The sequence below is a fragment of the Tachypleus tridentatus genome, chromosome 12, assembly GCF_004210375.1.
Source record: "Tachypleus tridentatus isolate NWPU-2018 chromosome 12, ASM421037v1, whole genome shotgun sequence".
NCBI lineage: Eukaryota > Metazoa > Arthropoda > Merostomata > Xiphosura > Limulidae > Tachypleus > Tachypleus tridentatus.
In genome coordinates this window covers 77320341-77339482 of record NC_134836.1, presented here as the reverse complement: position 1 = coordinate 77339482, position 19142 = coordinate 77320341, and the positions used below count along the sequence as shown (strand labels likewise).

General features: G+C 36.5%; 1 protein-coding gene across 4 annotated transcripts in view; it reads left to right on the top strand.

Annotated features, from left to right (window-relative positions):
• The first annotated feature begins 3961 nt into the window (after window positions 1-3961).
• LOC143233686 (MFS-type transporter SLC18B1-like) overlaps window positions 3962-19142 on the top strand; it is a 53100-nt gene continuing 37919 nt past the window's right edge. The window contains exons 1-2 of one of the 4 annotated variants that reach the window (XM_076470186.1): window positions 3962-4214; window positions 18238-18434. In XM_076470186.1, coding sequence (XP_076326301.1) covers window positions 18249-18434 — 186 coding nt within the window. In that variant the 5' untranslated portion in view covers window positions 3962-4214; window positions 18238-18248. Of the gene's footprint in view, window positions 4215-12305; window positions 12466-12567; window positions 12592-12882; window positions 12932-18237; window positions 18435-19142 lie in introns of those variants that run through there. The other 3 variants (XM_076470187.1, XM_076470188.1, XM_076470185.1) reach the window with 3 other exon arrangements.

Sequence of the window (19142 nt, the reverse complement as noted above, 5' to 3'; positions counted from 1 at the left end):
ATATATACGCGTATAATATAACATTTAACTCTGTAATTCTAAAAGTAGTAGCAGTGTAGTATGCCGTAACAATGTACTTATTTTCAGAATTCTAAAACGTTTCACTTCACATGTTCAGAGTTCGAAAAGTAAATTGATTATTTGTTTTCGTTTAAATTTCGCCCAAGGCTACACGAGGGCTATCTGCGCTAGCCATAAATAATTTAGCAGTGAAAGACTAGAGAAAAGGTAGTTTCTCATCACCACACACTGCCAACTCTTGACTACTCTTTTACTAACGAATAGTGGGATTGACCGTCACATTATAACGCCCCACGGTTGAAAGGGCTGGCATGTTTGGTGTGACGGTTATTCGAATGTGAAAGCTCTTTGATTGGACCCCAACAATGGCACCACTTGAAAATGCACCTCAAGTTTTCAAGGCACTATTTGAACATGTACCTCAAGTTCTCAATAATTTTTCCACATTAGAGTAAGAGGAAGGTACTTTGTATTTTGAGAAGTTCATTTTGTGTAATTCAAAAATAATTTAAATGCTGTTGGAAATAATATTCTGGAACCTGTATGGTTTACGTTACATAGTTTTCGCAAGCTTACATCGATAGTTTACAATTTGTTACCACAACTTTTAAAATACCTCTGTTTTACTTGGATTAGATTCTTATACGTGTCATTTTTGTGAATTTCGGGTAAACCATTAATTTGATCACAACTGGTGTCAGGAAACTTGGAAAAATATGTCACATGTTGGAGGTTAACGTAATCCTGTCTTGTTACCTGTTTGTTGGTAATTATTCATAACACTGGGGAACACTCATTTTGTTGCATTTAAAAAAAGACCTTTCTATAGTCAATTTGAGTGTGTTGATTTCAAATCTGAAGTCGGTTTTTTGTCTGCAAGCTACAGATTTTATGCAATTTGACATTTTTATTTATTTTTTAAGGCAGACCATTGCGTTTTCCTTTGGTCCAGTCTCGAAGCATTTCCTCACAATTGTGGCACACAACATGAGGAGCCCATTGCTTGTCTTGATCACCAAGATGAACTTCAAAATATGCCTTGTAGGCACGCTTGACGAACGAGGATATGTTACGTCTCTGACGATTGAGTGTGTAGCATCCACATATGTAGCAGAAGGCATCAGGCTTGATTCTGCAATGATATCTATTTTTGGAAGCCATGTTTGATCTGAAACCAAAGAAGAATGATCAAAATATTAGAAGCTATCTATATATATGGACGTGAAAATGCTTATACATGGTTTACGCAAGTTCACATTTGTACAATTTCATTAACCTCAAATTGCATACAAACTAGAGCTTGTAGAGAAAAACTAATTTCAGATTTGAAATCAGCGCCTAAAACTCCTTCAGAATCAGTTAAAATATCCAATGTAACTCAAAGTTACTGAAAAAGTGTTCCCAAGTGTAATTCTATGCGCCAAACTTAAAACAAACTCATTTGAAAGAGTTTGACCTTGATGGTTTATTGTAATTTTGCAGGCCATGATATTAGTGATATTTTTGCCTTTCGATAATACAGGAAGTTAATTATCTTTATATATATATATATATTTCAAACAAGTTGCTATTATATGTTATGTTGTCGTGGTAATGTGATTGGAAATTAAAGGTCAATGGGTTTGTTTATTTTGGAAGAAAAACCATGTGGGGTGCTATCTGTTGTAGCCGCCGGAGGGAACAGAATTTCAGATTTTAAGATGAAAGTCTGTAAATTTACGGCGTTTCCACCGGGATTTTGTGTCAGCAAGTTGATATCACAGATTATATGTCAAAGAGAGCATCATGAAAAAGTACTGTATTGGAGACGGGAAGTCGCTAAATAAACACCCAACAGTTTGATTTATATTTTTTCAGCGGAAAGTTACGCAATATACTCTCTGAATTTTGTTCACCGCGTCGATTTGAACTCCTGGATTTTAGGGTTGAAAGTTTGTAAACTTACTACTTTCACACAGGAGCACCAAAAGTCATTTGGATTTACTGAATACTACGACGTGTTTGTTAATATAACAAGAAAATAGCTTGTTTGTAATTTTAACGTCGAGTGTGTGTGTGTTTTTATAGAAAAGCCACATCAGGCTATCATCTTCTGTGTCCATCGAGGGAAATTAAACCTTTGATTTTAGCGTGGTAAATCTAAAACGAACTATTTGGATCTAAAATGTTTATAAGTACTTTAGTTACATGTATAAAAAATAAAAACAGCAAACATTTTGATCATTAATCTGTTGTATCTGAAGAAATCAATTGGGAAACAAAAAACCATTTATCTTATACAGTGTAAAAAAATGGAATTATCAATATGTATGACATACACAAACAGCTCTTACAGAACGTTTTAATAATCATAAATCTTCTATTAAAACCAAAAAATATCTTCTGTTTCTCAACACTTCAACCAACCCAGTCATTCCATTGATGATGTTATTTACTCTCATTGGTATTGAAACATGATTCAAAATTAAAGCAGACAGAGAAATAGAAGAAGTGTTTGGATTGTTAATCTAAATACTGTTCAACATGTCGGAATTAATCTAGAACCAGGAATCACTGGTCATCAGTTTCATCTTTGTCAGAAGAAGTGTTTGGATTGTTAATCTAAATACTGTTCAACATGTCGGAATTAATCTAGAACCAGGAATCACTGGTCATCAGTTTCATCTCTGTCAGAAGAAATGTTTGGATTGTTAATCTAAATACTGTTCAACATGTCGGAATTAATCTAGAACCAGGAATCACTGGTCATCAGTTTCATCTCTGTCAGAAGAAGTGTTTGAATTGTTAATCTAAATACTGTTCAACATGTCGGAATTAATCTAGAACCAGGAATCACTGGTCATCAGTTTCATCTCTGTCAGAAGAAATGTTTGGATTGTTAATCTAAATACTGTTCAAAATGTCGGAATTAATCTAGAACCAGGAATCACTGATCATCAGTTTCATCTCTGTCAGAAGAAGTGTTTGGATTGTTAATCTAAATACTGTTCAACATGTCGGAATTAATCTGGAACCAGGAATCACTAGTCATCAGTTTCATCTCTGTCAGAAGAAGTGTTTGGATTGTTAATCTAAATACTGTTCAACATGTCGGAATTAATCTAGAACCAGGAATCACTGGTCATCAGTTTCATCTCTGTCAGAAGAAGTGTTTGGATTGTTAATCTAAATACTGTTCAACATGTCGGAATTAATCTAGAACCAGGAATAACTGGTCATCAGTTTCATCTCTGTCAGAAGAAGTGTTTGGATTGTTAATCTAAATACTGTTCAACATGTTGGAATTAATCTAGAACCAGGAATCTCTGGTCATCAGTTTCATCTCTGTCAGAAGAAGAAAAATATATTTATTCTTCACTTATTTGTTCATGAAATATCAAAACTGATTTTTGTTTAATTAATTAGTATAACATATGTCTTTCAATCACTCCCCAGGTGTTATCTTTATTTTATTTTACTTAAACACCCAAGCATACATGTTTAAAATACACATACATTTAGCCATTTCAAAATTAAAATGTCCCCAGTGGCTCAGCGGTACGTCTGCATATTTACACCGCTAAAAAACTGGTTTCGATACCCGTGGTGGGCATAGCACAGATAGCCCATTGTGTAGGTTTGTGCTTAATTCAAAACAACAACAACAACAAAATTAAAATATCACTAACAACTTTTGACATACACTGCACCAGAAATGAGACGCTCACAACAGTACACAGAGAAATAAACAGTTCCCGGAAAACCAGATGACCTCCATGATGTCACTAAACACCATCTATATATATATATATCACTCCAAGTGTCCCTGAAGAAGAAAAGTCAACCTTTAGAAAGCGCTAGAGTTATAGGGTTTCTATGTCATTTTTATTAAAACTTCTTGTTTTTATAACATCATTAATCTGCTGTGACACAGCGCAGCAGTCAGAAGGCACAGGGTTAAAGTGTATGCGTTTCACAAGACTGTCACGAGGGTTTGCTTACTTCTCATAAAATCTTGAGGAATTTTTAATCAGTTAAAAGGAACATAAACTGCACATCAGTTGGAATAGTTATTATCTGAGGCCACTATTTATACGTCTTTGTGAATTTTCAAGATTTGGTTGAAATCTAGAACTTTAACATTTTATTAATACCGACTAGAAACAGTATTACCAGCGTGATAAAAGAAAGAAGAGATAGTGAATCGTATCCAGGTAATAGTATTTTATTGTTTATGGCCAGGTGGTTAATCCCATAAACAAAAAGGTCGCAGATTCGATTTCCCGTCACACCAAACATGCTTATTGTGTATTATGTTGTCATCTTTGCAATTCTGTACAGGTGCTATCTAATATTACATATCTGTGTTATCTAATGTTACATATCTGTGTTATCTAATGTTACACATCTGTGTTATCTAATGTTACATATCTGTACAGGTGTGATCTAATGTTACAGAACGTCACTGGTTAATTTTCTTCTCGAACTTATATGTTGGGCCCAGCATGGCCAAGCGTGTTAAGGCGTTCGACTCGTAATCCGAGGGTCGCAGGTTCGAATCGCGGTCACACCAAACATGCTCGCCCTTTCAGCCGTGGGGGCGTTATAATGTGACGGTCAATCCCACTATTCGTTGGTAAAAGAGTAGCCCAAAAGTTGGCGGTGGGTGGTGATGACTATTTGCCTCCCCTCTAGTCTTACGCTACTAAATTAGGGATGGCTAGCTCAGACAGCCCTCGTGTAGCTTTGCGTGAAATTCAAACCAAACCATACAGCAATATGATTTATTTGTTAAAAGTACTGAACGGCAACAGTGCTCGGATTATATATGCAAAAACGGCTCGTTGGGGTTGAGAAAATATTTTACATAGAAGAGCGAACAACGTTTCGACCTTCTTCGGTCATCGTCAAGACCTGACGAAACACATATATTTCTCTACAAGTGGGTTTTCTCGACATCACTGAGTGTTCGGATTGTGTATTTTGGTCACACGTAACTCATTGTATCAAAATGATTTAATGTACAAAGCTAAAAATTTTCATAGATTTTACTGATATAAACTTAATTGTTTTTGTATATTAAACATGCTATTGTTAACTGATAAAATCAACAGTTTTTAAGAACTCCACATTCTCAGTACTACACTTAAAAATTACATCAGTAATGAAGCTCTCACGTACAGTCCCAGAGAAAGTCGGGCTCTTGTTATGAGGAGAGTTATTTTATTTAAACTTGTGTTCTATTATAATGAAATGGTTGTTGTACATACCGTTGTTACTTTTCTAATTGTCCGAATCTTGAATGGCGAAGGCGTGAAATAATTTATGAATCTTTGTTTGCGGCGCTTTTCAATAGATGGCGCAGGAGTTTTGGTTACACACATAATTACTGATGTACATGCTACGTCCATTATAGAAATATTATTTTACTGTAAAGACCTACAAGTCCATGTGTGCCATTCTTTCTAGAGTTAAAGACTCATTCCCTAGTGACTCGCAGCAAGCAAGTTGAGGAATCAAGCTGCCTTTGACTGATAAAACTGTCAACTTTAGGACATAAGAGAAGGAAAGCAGCGGCTTGAGACTCCCTAGACCTATCCCACCCCTCGTGCACATAACTGATCATTGTTATACAGACCAGTATGCATTAGTCTTTGCCATATCTTATGGTCAACGAATACAAAACTTTGTTTCTCACTATTATTTTTACGAGGTCGTTTTGTAACAGGTCAGTTTTTACAAAAAGTTCTGGCAATGTTGAATTTTCTTAGATTCAGGAGACAATGGCTTAATTTTCTGGATTTCATTAAATACATCTTTTATTACTATGAATTCCCAAGGGCAGCTAAAAGTTAGTTTAGGAAATATATATATATATATTTGTGAACAGTACATAGGAATCAACGACCGAAATGCTGATTGCTTGGGTGAGACTTCTATGGTTGTCCTGAAGTTGAGTTTAGGTGACGTTTTCGTACAGTACACTGGAGTCATTGACCGACACGCTGGTCACTGCTCACAATCTGTCTTAATTAAACAACTACCTGTGAAGCAAGAGTGTTCCTCAATCTTGATCATTTCTGAAAGCTGCTGTTATACAGTTACTACCCTTTATAATCTAAGTGACAAGGTCTACTGTTAGAAACTTCTTCAAAAATATCAGGATTTGTTTGTTTGTTTTTGAATTTCGTACAAAGCTACACTAGGACTATCTGCGCTAGCCGTCCCTAATTTAGAAGTGTAAGACTAGAGGGGAGGCAGCTAGTCATCACCACCCACCGCCAACTCTTGGGCTACTCTTTTACCAACAGTGGGATTGACCGTAACATTATAACACTCCCACGGCTGAAAGGGCGAACATGTTTGATGGGACGGGGATCCAAACCCGGGACCTTCGGATTATGAGTCGAACGTTTACCTTAATTCGAATCTGTAGTGACAAAGCTTGATTATTCTTGCGAGATTACTAAGTGTGTGTTTTGTTATAGCAAAGTCACATCGGCCTACCTGCTGAGGCTACCGAAGGGAATCGAACCCCTTAATTTTAGTGTTGTAAATCCGATGACTTACCGTTGTACCAGCGGGGAACAAGAAAGTGTTAAGAACTGACGATTTGAAAAACAATTAGTTTGTTTTATGCGCAAACAATATTTGAGAAATTATATAAATATATATATTGAATTTGGTCAAAGCTAGTCGAGGATTATCAGTATCAGCCGTCCCTGAGTTTGAAGTGGTAGAACAGAAGGAAGGTAATTATTACTCAACATTATCTACCGCCAATCTTTGGACTGTTCTTCACCGAAAATAGTAAGATTAGCCGTTACGCTATAATGCTCCCATGGCTTAAAACGCAAGAATGTCTGGGGAAGGGATTCGATCCCACAACCAATATATTCCGAGTCGAGTGCTCTAACCAAAGAACCTTGTCTGGCATGAGGGTTATCTGCGTCAATCGTTCCTAAATTTAAAGTAATAGACAAGAGGGAAGGTAGCTAGCTAATATCATTTACTGTTTAATTTTGAGCTACCATAATTTAGTAGTAGGATTTGTTACAGAGCGATTTGGGTTTTCGACGGCAGTGGGGCTCGGACCATGGAATCTTGAAAATTAGAATAGCTTAGTGGACAAATTCAACGGCTGTTGTATTTGTGTTAGAACTTTTAATATATATATATATATTCTATACTAGCCTTGTTATGTGGTTAAAAAATGAGCGAGGACACAGATCCACACCCATGACCCGTGACAGTAATAACATCAGAAGTGTATTACGAGTCACTATAAAAAAAACAGTAAACGTGCTTGCAACGAAATTAGCGCAACGTTTTACAAAACTAGTTTTGAAACGAAGCCAGTTGATAAAATATTGTTACTTGAAAACATTTACCTTCGGGTTGTGGGTTCAAAATTTAGTCACACCAAACATACTTGTCTTTTCAGCTGTGGGTATGTTATAAGTTACGATCAATCTCACTATTCGTTGCTAAAAGAGTAGCCCAAGAGTTGGTGGTGGGTTTGTTTTGTTTTGAATTTCGCGCAAAGCTACACGAGGGCTATTTGCGCGAGTCGTCCCTAATTTAGCAGTGTAAGACTCGAAGGAAGGCAGCTAGTTATCACCACCCACCGCCAACTCTTGGGCTACTCTTTTACCAACGAATAGTGGGATTGACCGGAACATTATAACGCCCCCACGGCTGAAAGAGCAAGCATGTGTGGTGCGACAGGGATTCGAACCTACGACCTTCGGATTACGAATCGAGTGCCTTAACCACCTGGCCATGCCGGGCCTGGTGGTGGGTAATATTGACTAAGTAACAGCCTTCCCTCTAGTGTTACACTTATAAATTAGGATCGGCTAGCGTAGATAACCTTCGTGTAGCTCTGCGTGAAATTCAAAACAAACCAAGCCAGGATGTTCACGAAGTTACTAAATGTTTCACACACACACACATATACACTAAATGTTTCGTACCGCGTAGTTTTAAGAATTGTAAGAGCTTTTAGAATACACACTTACTGCTATGGATTATTCTAAATACAGTTGGGGTTATTTTAACAAACGATCCTAATACACAGTAAATGTGTATAGTGCAGGTTAGGGTTTACAGTATACGGGATCTCTTAGTCGCCTCTAAAAAAAGAAAACAAAAGTAACTCCATTTCAATTCTTTTATCGTATGGAGCCTGTAAAACCTGACATAGCTTAGAGCCTTAGATGTAATAATCCGACACTTTGTAGAACCGTAAGAATCAAAGAAACAAAAGTTAATCAAAGAAACAAAAGTTACTTCTTCGAGTCAACATGAAGTAAGATAGTCAATAAAAATGTCAAACACTGTCGCAACAGCATTCCATCTTGTAATCTGAGAACGAATATGGAAATGAAGAACCCGATCACTTACACAAAAAACATAATTTTTGATGTCATCACAAACTGAATAAACAATATTTAAGTGGTAAACACGTTTGTTTTCTTTCTTTTGGAAAACAACAATAACAAAAAACAACAGGGCACGATTATAGCATTCATCATGACTTACAAACCAGTTTAGGTCGACTTACTTAGTTAAAAGAAGGTTATCCCTCCCTAATAACTGAGGAGTACGCTTGAGTGTTTTTAATGCTAAATGTCGGGTGTTCGTTCCATATGTGGCAAATGACACTTTCCACAACTTCGTGTTTGACTAAAGAAATATTTCATCGTATCCATATTTTAGCTGGTTAAAGCACTAACTTCGTAAGTAATATAGTGGTGAGTTTTGAGCATGACTGTTGTCAGTATCTCTACTTAAAAAATAAGAAAAAAATTAGCTTGAAGAACGGTTTACCTCCATTAAATGTTGTTACAGTTCAGACATCTGTTTATTACACAATGTAACACAAATTTTGTTCCTGGATTGTATGTGTTATTTATTAATTGCTGATGTTGTAAACGTACAGAAAATGTCCATTATTCCCTTCAAACTTTGCTTTTGTGACCTGGATAATGAAATTTAGAAATTAATCTATTTTCTATTTAAAACGTGCAAATACGTACGTCCTAGTATTTGCAGGTAAAAGAGTAGTCCACGAGTTAGTGGTGAGTGGTGATGACTAGCTGCCTTCCCTCTAGTCTTACACTGCTAAATTAGGGACGGCTAGCGCAGATAGCCCTCGAGTAGCTTTGCAAGAAATTCAAGAACAAACAAAACATACTGCGTTAACGTGTCTAATCTAAAACTGAGCAACTGTATTGTGAATCTCCTTTGTCTGTTTTTCTAGAAATCAATAACTATATTATTTAATAGTGTATAAATAGACACGGATCTAGGAGATCTGACTATCTCCATTTTTTTTTCAAGAATTATGACTTTATTCTTCAAATGTTTTGTTTGTAAACGCGGATGTGGGGCAAATGCCCTCACTAATTCTTTTTAAAAATTGATAACTGAATTAATAGTAGGGACACATATAATAACAATAATGTATAAGAAAAGTCCGAGTCCCTTCATTTACGAGAAATTAAAAAACGCAGTCAAACGTCCTTCCATTACCATATTATTTGTTTGTTTTGAATTTCTCGCAAGGCTACACGAGGGCTATCTGCTCTAGCCATCCAAAATTTAGCAGTCTAAGACTAGAAGGAAGACAGCTAGTCATCAACACCTAGGTCAATTTTTGGGCTACTCGAATAGTGGGATCGAGCGTTACATTATAAAGTTCCTACGACTGAAGGGACGAGCATGTTTGGTGTGACGGGAGTTCGAACCAGTGACCATCAGATTGCAACTCGAACGCCCTAAACACCTGGTCATGTCTTGCCAAACACTGACTGAAAAAGTAAAAAAAAGAGTTTGCAATATTATGGCCCCCAATGGCACAGTGGTACACTGCTGGCCAAATTCTTAAGGACAATGAACATGAAGAAAAAATATGCATTTTGCGTTGTTAGACTCAACCACTTATTTGAGTAGAGCTTCGAAAGATGTAAACAAGAAAAGGGAAAATAAAAAAAAAACCTTTTAGCATTTAATAGGGAAGATGTGAACACTATAAAATTAACTTAAATACTATATGGTCAAAAGTTTAAGACCATACCAAAAAGAAGTCCTAGACAGGGTAGGAAATGCCCAACAAGAGGTCTCAGTAATGAGTTGCACGGCCGTCATTGCGAATAACTGCAAACATTCACTTTGGCATTGTCGATATAAGCGTTTGCAGAAGGCTGGCTGGAATGTTATTACAAGTGGTGAAGATGGCTTCACGAAGATCATGCACTGTTTGGAACTGACGTCCATTTCTATAGACTTCCCTTGTTATCTACCTCCAAACATTTTCAATGGGGTTCAGTTTGGGCGAACACGCTGGATGGTCCAAAAGAATTATAATATTCGCCATGAAAAAGTCCTTTGTCCTGCGGGCATTGTGGATTGCAGCATTGTTCTGCTGAAAGATCTAGTCATTTCCACACAAGTGAGGGCCTTTAGTCAATAAGCATGTTCTCTCCAACATGCCAATATAACCAGCTGCTGACGCCCCTGTATAACCCGAAGCTCCATTGTTCCATGGAAGGAGAAAGCACCCAGATCATGATGGAACCTCCTCCACTGTGTCATGTAGAAAATATCTCCGGTGGGATATCCATATCCAGCCATTAACGTTGGAAGCCATCTGGACCATCCAGGTTAAATTTTTTCTCATAAGAGAACAAAACCTTCTTCCACCTCTCTATGTCCCATGTTTGGTGCTTCTCAGCAAAGTTTAACCGAGCTATTTCGTGGTGTGGCCTTTAAAGACGTTTACGGTTTTTAAAGCCTTTCTCTTGTAGATGCCGTCTTATTGTTCTTGAGCTGCATTCTGCGTCCGTAAGGTCCTTATTCTGGTTCGACGATCGGCTGGTGTCTTGCCGAAAACCCCGTCGAATTTACCTGCTCAACGCCTGGAAATTTTCGTGGGCCGACCACTTGAAATTCTCGTTCCGTATCTCTCAAGGTCTTTTAAGAAATTTGCAACAGCAGTTTCACTACGACCAATCTCACCAGCGATGGCACGTTGAGAGAGACCTTGCATTTGCAGTTCGACAATTCTGCCACGTTCAGACTCTGTCAACTTTTTAGCCTTTGCCATGTTTTTACCCAATGTAACTCAGGAGATGTCAGTGGGAGATGTTGACAATGCTACTGCTTGAACATAAATGACTAAATTTCGTTACGTGTTTACCGATTAACGCTTCGTTTCAGTACGGTCTTAAACTTTTGACCAGTTAGTATTTAGGCTAATTTCATGGTGTTCACATTTTTCATATTAAATGCTAAAAAAGTTTTTTTATTTTTATCTTTCGAAGCTCTACTCAAATAAGTGGATTAGTCTAACAACGCAAAATGCATATTGTTTCTTTATGTTCATTGGCCTTAAGATTTTGGCCAGCCGTGCATGTCTGCGGACGTACAACGCTAAATATCGAATTTCGATACTCGTGGTGGGCAAAGCACAGATAGTCCTCTGTGTGGCTTTGTACTTAATTACAACAAGCAAATTACGATTTATTTATATGTTTGATAGTTATCTGTGCGTAGTTTTGTCAGTAAAACAGTATTATTACATTTGATTATGTGATGTGTTAAGATTACATTATTAATATTTAAACACCTGCACTGTAAATACAGGGTGGCCCGTAAGTCCTTACCCATCCATATGTTATTATGTTATATTCAATTACGCATGTATTATAAATGTGTTTCTTTTGTTTCAGAGAAATATGGCCGATTTAATCCCATTTACACATTTACATATGGCGTCGCATAATATTATGCAGGGAGAATGAGGGACAGCACACAGATACACTGGATACATAAGATATATGGATGGGTAGGGACTTACGGGCCACCCTGTACAAGAATCTACGTGTAAATGTAAAGGAGAATGAAACAGTTATGTATTAAACATATTACATCTACCTCATTCATTGCCAACGAGGCTCTTCGTTCAATACCAGGGCTCTTCAGACCCGCTGGGATACGAAAGACAGAAATAGTTTAGACGTTATTTATATCAGCTTGACAACAACTGTTTATGGAGTGAATTAGATTCAAGTTCGTGAAATGTAATATTCCATCAACACATCTTGCTATTTACTTCATGGTTTTATAAACAGTACTTGTACAATTTATCGAATGCCAACACTTCATGTTGGCAAATATAAACATTTATTTGCTTTCGTGGATTACATAAGAAAAACAAAACTATCTATGTACTGATAAACGTAAGATTTCATATGACTGTTCATTTGAGTTAAGTAACTATCTTTCAATACTTATTGTTGCACCACTAGTCTAATCAGAAACTGACTGACTGCTCCGTGAGATAAAAGTAAAGAAATATGTTAATCTTAACGAATCACCAGTTCTGTTAAATTTCATGTGCAGCATAACATTGGGACTGACTTGGTTTTCCAGATCTGGTGTGAACGTTGCTGTGAAAAGGTAATGGAGGAAAACAATTTGATCATCTGAATTATGCCTTTAATTGCAGTTGCATCTCGTGATAAATCTCATGACTATTTGACAAGCGTTCGTCAGCTGTTATTACCACGTGTAGTATAAAAAGCGGTATGTTAAAAATGTTATTTATTTAAAACACAACAATCGAAGAATATTAACAGAAATAGCCGGAAGAACTGTTTTTAAGAACGAAGCATACAGTGTTATAGCACACAACCTTTCAATAGAACCTACTGAAGAGGCCCGGCATGGCCAAGAAGTTAGAGCGGTCGACTCGTAATCCGAAGGTTACGGGTTCAATTTCCAGCCATACCAAACATGCTCGTCCTTTCAGCCGTGGAGGCGTAATAACGTGACGTTCAATTCCACTATTCGTTGGTAAAATAGTAACCCAAGAGTTGGCAGTGGGTGGTGATGACGAGTAGTCTTGTTCCTCGCTGCTACAGCGGTAAGTCTATGGATTTACAACGCTAAAATCAAGGGTTCGATTCCCCTCGGTGGACTTGATGTGGCTTTGCTATAAGAAAGCACACGCATCCCCCACTTCTAGTCTTACACTGCTAAATTAGTGACGGCTAGCGCAAATAGCCCTCGTGGAGTTTTGCGCGAATGCAAAAACAAAGCAAACAAGCCTGTTAAATTAAATATTGAAGGTGAAATCATAGTTGGTATTTCAGTTTACAAAATGATAATTCAGAAATCTTTACGAACTAACTTTTACATTTAAACAGCTATTTGGTTTCGAAAAACCTGTAGTAAGGAACAGTGATGTGTTTGCTTATCAAAGAAACGTATTTTGAAAATCTCAATCTTTTCTTCAATGTTGGGTTTTAATGATCTATAATTAAGTTCTTGAAGCTTTTTTGTTACTTTTTGAACTCAGTGAATGGTGGTTTACGATTTATTCGTGAGCATCATAAACTAGATACCTTCCGAGTATTTTCAAGGATAAATCCGATCTTCTACAATGTACCACGTGTTTATTTCTTGTAGCTACCTTTAGTAAAAATTATAAACATATTGTACCACGTGTTTATTTCCTGTAGCTACCTTTAGTAACAATTATAAACATATTGTACCACGTGTTTATTTCCTGTAGCTACCTTTAGTAACAATTATAAACATATTCACTTGGATATTCCTCAGTATCTTTCTACGAAAAATAAAACTGGTAATTATAAGTTGTAAGCTTAACATTATATAAATACTCTAGTTTTGCTCTGAAAAGACACATTCTACTAGTAACAGAAATGCAGATGTATATCCATTATCCAGAAATTTAGAATGCCTTTAATTATATTTAGCAACAAACATAATAACGTCAATAATAGATTTTAAAAAATTCTTTTAAGTTAAAGATAATATTATTGAAGTTCGAATTTAGACATCAATGACCAGTATTAAGTATATATTATCCATAAAAAATCCATTTATCTTGGATACCATTACGAAGCAGGTATGCTGTTCAAACGTCCGATAAAAACCATCTTGCGCACGTGGAGTGATTACAGATTGTGGATTAGAAACGTATTTAATTATTGTTTTTCGGTGAACGTATCTTGAACGTAAGGATATACTAACATCAAAATTTATAATTCGAGGAAAACTGGTGTCGACGAATTATTTCAGCTTAATACAAGACGTTATCCAACTCTCTCGAATTATCAGCTTCTATTATAAATCCTCGTTTCTGTTAACTATCATAACGTTTTCATCGGTGTTATTACATTTTAAGACACGTCAAGCAATGTTAGACGAATTCGTCAGTTTATATATATATATACCTCCGGAGTTATCATAGTGTTAGAAATCACGTGCTTCTCTGAACATGAAAGACATGCAACTTTACAGATGATATACCATTTTTTTATTTTTTTAAGCGTCACATCTTTAAATGAAAGAATTAAATATTTTCTCCCTCTTTAGTTAGTTAAATTAGCATCTGTGGGTGTTTTTCTTATAACAAAGCCACATCGAGCCATCTGCTGAATCCGCGGGGAATCGAACCGCTGATTTTAGCACTATATAATCCGACGATTTACCGCTGTACTAGCGAAGAGCTACATTAGCATCTGTTTCACTACGTTTTGTATCTTGTTTAAAGTGATTAATTTCAGTACGCAACCTAGAATAACGTCTTATAATGTTGTGCGGATGCATAATAAGTACTTTAACTCATGCTTGTTTATTTTTGGTTTTCTAATTTCGCGCAAAGCTACACGACGGCATTTTACGAGAGCCGTTCATAATTTAGCAGCGAAAGACTAGAGAGAAGGAAGTTAGTCATCACCATCCACCGCCAACTCTTGGTCTACTCTTTTTACCAGTGATTAATTGGACTGACTTTCACATCTATAACGCCTTCACGACTGAAAGAACAAGCATGCTTGGTGTGACAGAGATTCGAACAATCAACACTTAGATTGGGGGTCGAACGCTCTAGCCATCGGGTCATACTTTAACTTAAGTATATTTGTTGTTGTTCAGCGCAAAGCTACACAGTGGGCTATCTCTGAGTATCAAAGCCCTTAAACGTACTGTGCGAGTGTGTTTCTTATAGCAAAGCCACATTAAGCTATCTGCTGAATCTAAACGTACTGTTGAGCGATTGGGGACAAATAACTTAGGAACATTTGTGTTTGTATACGCGAAAAGTTCTGTACATTGTAAGGATCAAATCCAAATTTCTGCCATTATAAGCCCTTAAACATACTGCTGAAGCACCGAGGTATAAGAAACAAGACTACTAAATACGACAATATAGTTTTGAAAAAAAGTATTTTCATGATTTTATTTCATATTTGTCCTGTCGATTATTTATTGATGACATAGTACGTTTATCTCACTGATGGCAAAGTATTTCACCATTGTAAACTGAAGTGCTGGGCACAACGAAGTTTTTTTCATCTACCATGCACTGTCCATTCACCAGGTTTTATTGTACTGGGTGATTCAGTGGTACACAACTCATAAAAAAAACAAACATTGGAAGAGTTTTCCTGATTTGAACGTGCGTAAAAGAGCCGGAAGTGAAAATTTTGTAATATTTTGTAAATTTTGTAATATTTTGTAAATTTTGAATATTATGTAATACTTGAAACACTTAATCACTTTATTTTATACTGATAAACTAAACCAGTGATGCCTCATATAACCCAATCTCATTTAATTTTACTAAACGTAGTACGGGTCTACTTTAGATTAGGACCTTTCACGTGTATTTGATCGCACTTCACAATAGCCTTTTGTTTAGCTCGTGCTAACTTCTGACCACTTTGTTTTTAGATAAGTCATAAGACTGTCCAAAAAAGTCTTAACTGTTAAAAGTAGAGAAGAAATTTCGCGCTGTCTTTATCACCGAAGAACAAACAAACAAAACAATTTTGAAAAGAGCACTACTAAGATACACCTACGTTTTTTCGAGTGAGCAACATTCAAAACGGTGCATAGTGGCAGGATCGAAACCTGTTGTTGAACCTGCTTCTCCTTTCAACCGTGGGCGCATTATAAGGTCACGATCAATTTCACTATTCAATAGTAAAGGGTATCTATCACAAGAGTTGGCAGTGGATGCTGTTGTCTATCTGCCTTCCCTCTAGTCTATCATGACTGGTGCAGATAGCCCTCTAACGTGTGGATATTCAAGAAGCAAGCTTGTGTTTAGTAAGATTGCTAAAACACTCAACAGCACAATAGTGTGTTATTACTGGATGGCAAGCACTTTGAACGATGCCTAACGAACATGGAAAACTTAATCAAATTGGTAATCTAAATAACATAAAAATAAACCTTTTAAACAAAAAATACAATTCTGATGTAGAACCTTTAACATATTTATCGTTTCTCCAATAGAATCGACTACTATTACCATAGAACAAGATCCTAGAATGTGCCAACACTAGCATCAGTTTAATGGTTTGGTGGGTCCGGCATGGCCAGGTGTTTAAGGCACTCGACTCCTAATCTGAGGGTCGTGGGTTCGAATCCTCGTCACACCAAACATGCTCGCGCTTTTAGCCGTGAGGGCATTATAATGTGACGGTCAATCTCACTATTCCTTGGTAAAAGAGTATCCCAAGAATTGACGGTGGGTGGCGATGACCAGTTGCCTTCCCTCTAGTCTTACACTGCAATATTAGAGACGGCCAGCGTAGATAGTCCTAATGTAGTTTTGCGCAAAATTCAAAACCAAAACCAAAACCAAATCAATGGTTTGGTTGTTTTTAAGTGAAAAGGTACATAATAGGGTATTTGCCCTCTACCCATGGGGTAGGTATTGAATCCAAAGTTTTATAATATAAGTCTACTAGACTATTTTGCATCAGTGTGAAGTGGAAACAGTTCAATTGCATACACACATTTATATGCTTTCTGTCTTAAAGAATATCAGTTTTCCTGTGGAACAGCGCTTAGTTTACAGACTTACTACGCTAAAATACGGGGTTCGATTTCTCGCGGTGGACACAGCCGATAGCCCAATGTGGTATTGTTCCAAGATAAACAAACGAAAGGATATCTATATATAAATATAACTGAGAACAAATTCATTAAACACATGTAAAGTATAACTGTATTTTATATTCATAAGTCTACTGATATTATCTGCCGCCATTGCTGATTCTTAAATGTTTACCAGGAAATTTGTTTGATTGTTTGTAATCAAGTATGGGCTATCTGTGCTTTGCCCATCACGAGTATTGAAACCCGATTTCTAACGCCGTAAGTCTGTAAACAAACCGCTCTGCCATAGGTGGGGAACTTACAAGAAGGAAGGCAACCAGTCAACCACTCAATAAGTCACTCTAAGAATCTGATTTGCACTCTTATAACGCATCCACAGTCTAAAGTAGTTGGAACGTTTTGTAGTATCGTAAGTATGCGAAAGCGGCTCGACAGCGTGAACATTCAGATATCTACCCTTTGCTTAATAATAATAAATAAAGATAGTATATTTTATATTTTTGTTATTATTTCAACAGTATTGACCAAGTCCAGGACCAACAGTGCGAACACATGTTGTTACTACTTGAAATTTTCTTTTCAGTTTTTTTTTCTGATGGCCCAACACAACTTAAAACTGTTTGCTTTTTAATTTCGCCCTAAGCTACACAAGGATTATCCAGGCCAGTCACCTCTAACTTAGCATTGAAAGATTACAGTAAAGGTAGCAATCTACACTACCATCCGCCTACCCTTATACCAATAAATAGATGGACTGACCGTCACATTAGAATGTCCCCACGGCTGAAAGGGTAAGCATGTTTGATGTGACTGGAATTCGATCCCGCAACCTTCAGACTGCAAGTCGAGCGCCTTAACCACCTGGCCATACCGGGCCTTTTTAGCAGGCTTTACTAAAAGGTTTTGTGCTATAACGCTATGTTTATTAAAAGCGCACTAATCTTCATAGTCCGCTTCATTTTCAATAACAGTTCTACCGATTATTTTTGTTAATCTTCTACGATTGTTGTGTTTTAAGTAAATAGCATTTTTAACTTACTACTTTTTATAGACGTTACCCTCAGACTGGGAGTCGAATATCTTAATTATGTGGCTATGTTGGGCCTCAAATCAGAACTAATTACAATCTAACTTCACACTTAACATACAATAGATTATGAAGTTTCATGTTAACTTTAATCTTTTTTTGCCATTTTAAGTTCTTGAAATAAACGTATTTAAACCACATATATCAGAAACACTTGATAAACTTGCTTTTTGTTAACTGCTGGAACAATATTTTGCTCTATACAGTAGGACAAACAATGCCAGCTATTGGAGCATCGAGTGAGTATGAAGAAACTCCATTGTTAATTGCAATAAAAGATGGGAAGGAAACATCGAAACCGAAAAGAAACCGACGTCAGTGGCTGGTCCTAATAATGCTTGCCTTTGGAAATTTTTGTGTCGCTTCCTGTGTTTCTCTTCAGGCGCCATTCTTTCCAAAAGAGGTAAAATAGAGAAACGTGTTACAAAATTAAGATATTGAATATTCATTTGATATTCATAGAATATGTTTAATAAATGTTTTGTGTGCAACTGGCATGATAATAAGGTAATCTTATTCTAAGCCCAATTTAGACTGACAAAGGAGACCAAACAGCATCTTAGAAAATAACGACAGAAATTATTTTATAATAAAAGTTTAATACAGGACAGAACAATAGAAACAAATAAATTATTATTAAAAAGTAATAATAGCCGAAGAAGGAATATAAGCAGTGTTTAGTATTACTTTTAAAAATAATTCATTACTTTTAACACAAATAGCTTAGGCTCTTCAATAAGAAAAGTTCCCATTTGATCATTCACTTTCTGAAAGAAATTTTCTTGAAGAATAATGTAATAATTTGAACTTTCACGGTTCTTTACAAGGAACATATCTTTATTTGAAAACATTACACGGAAATTTTAAGTATAAAACATCAGGGTAAGCTTCCAGCTAAGTATGTTGTGTAACCAGCATAGCCTCTCCTCTGGCTCAGTGGTAAGTCTGTAGGTTTACGACGCTAGAAATCGGGGTTTAATACTCGTCGAAGTATGATGGGACACAGGTCAGTGTTTAATAATTATGCGTTTAACCACAGATAACAACACAATCTGCCAGTAACAAACGTTAAAACTGACAGAATGATCAGTTGTATTCTTATCTCCAAAAA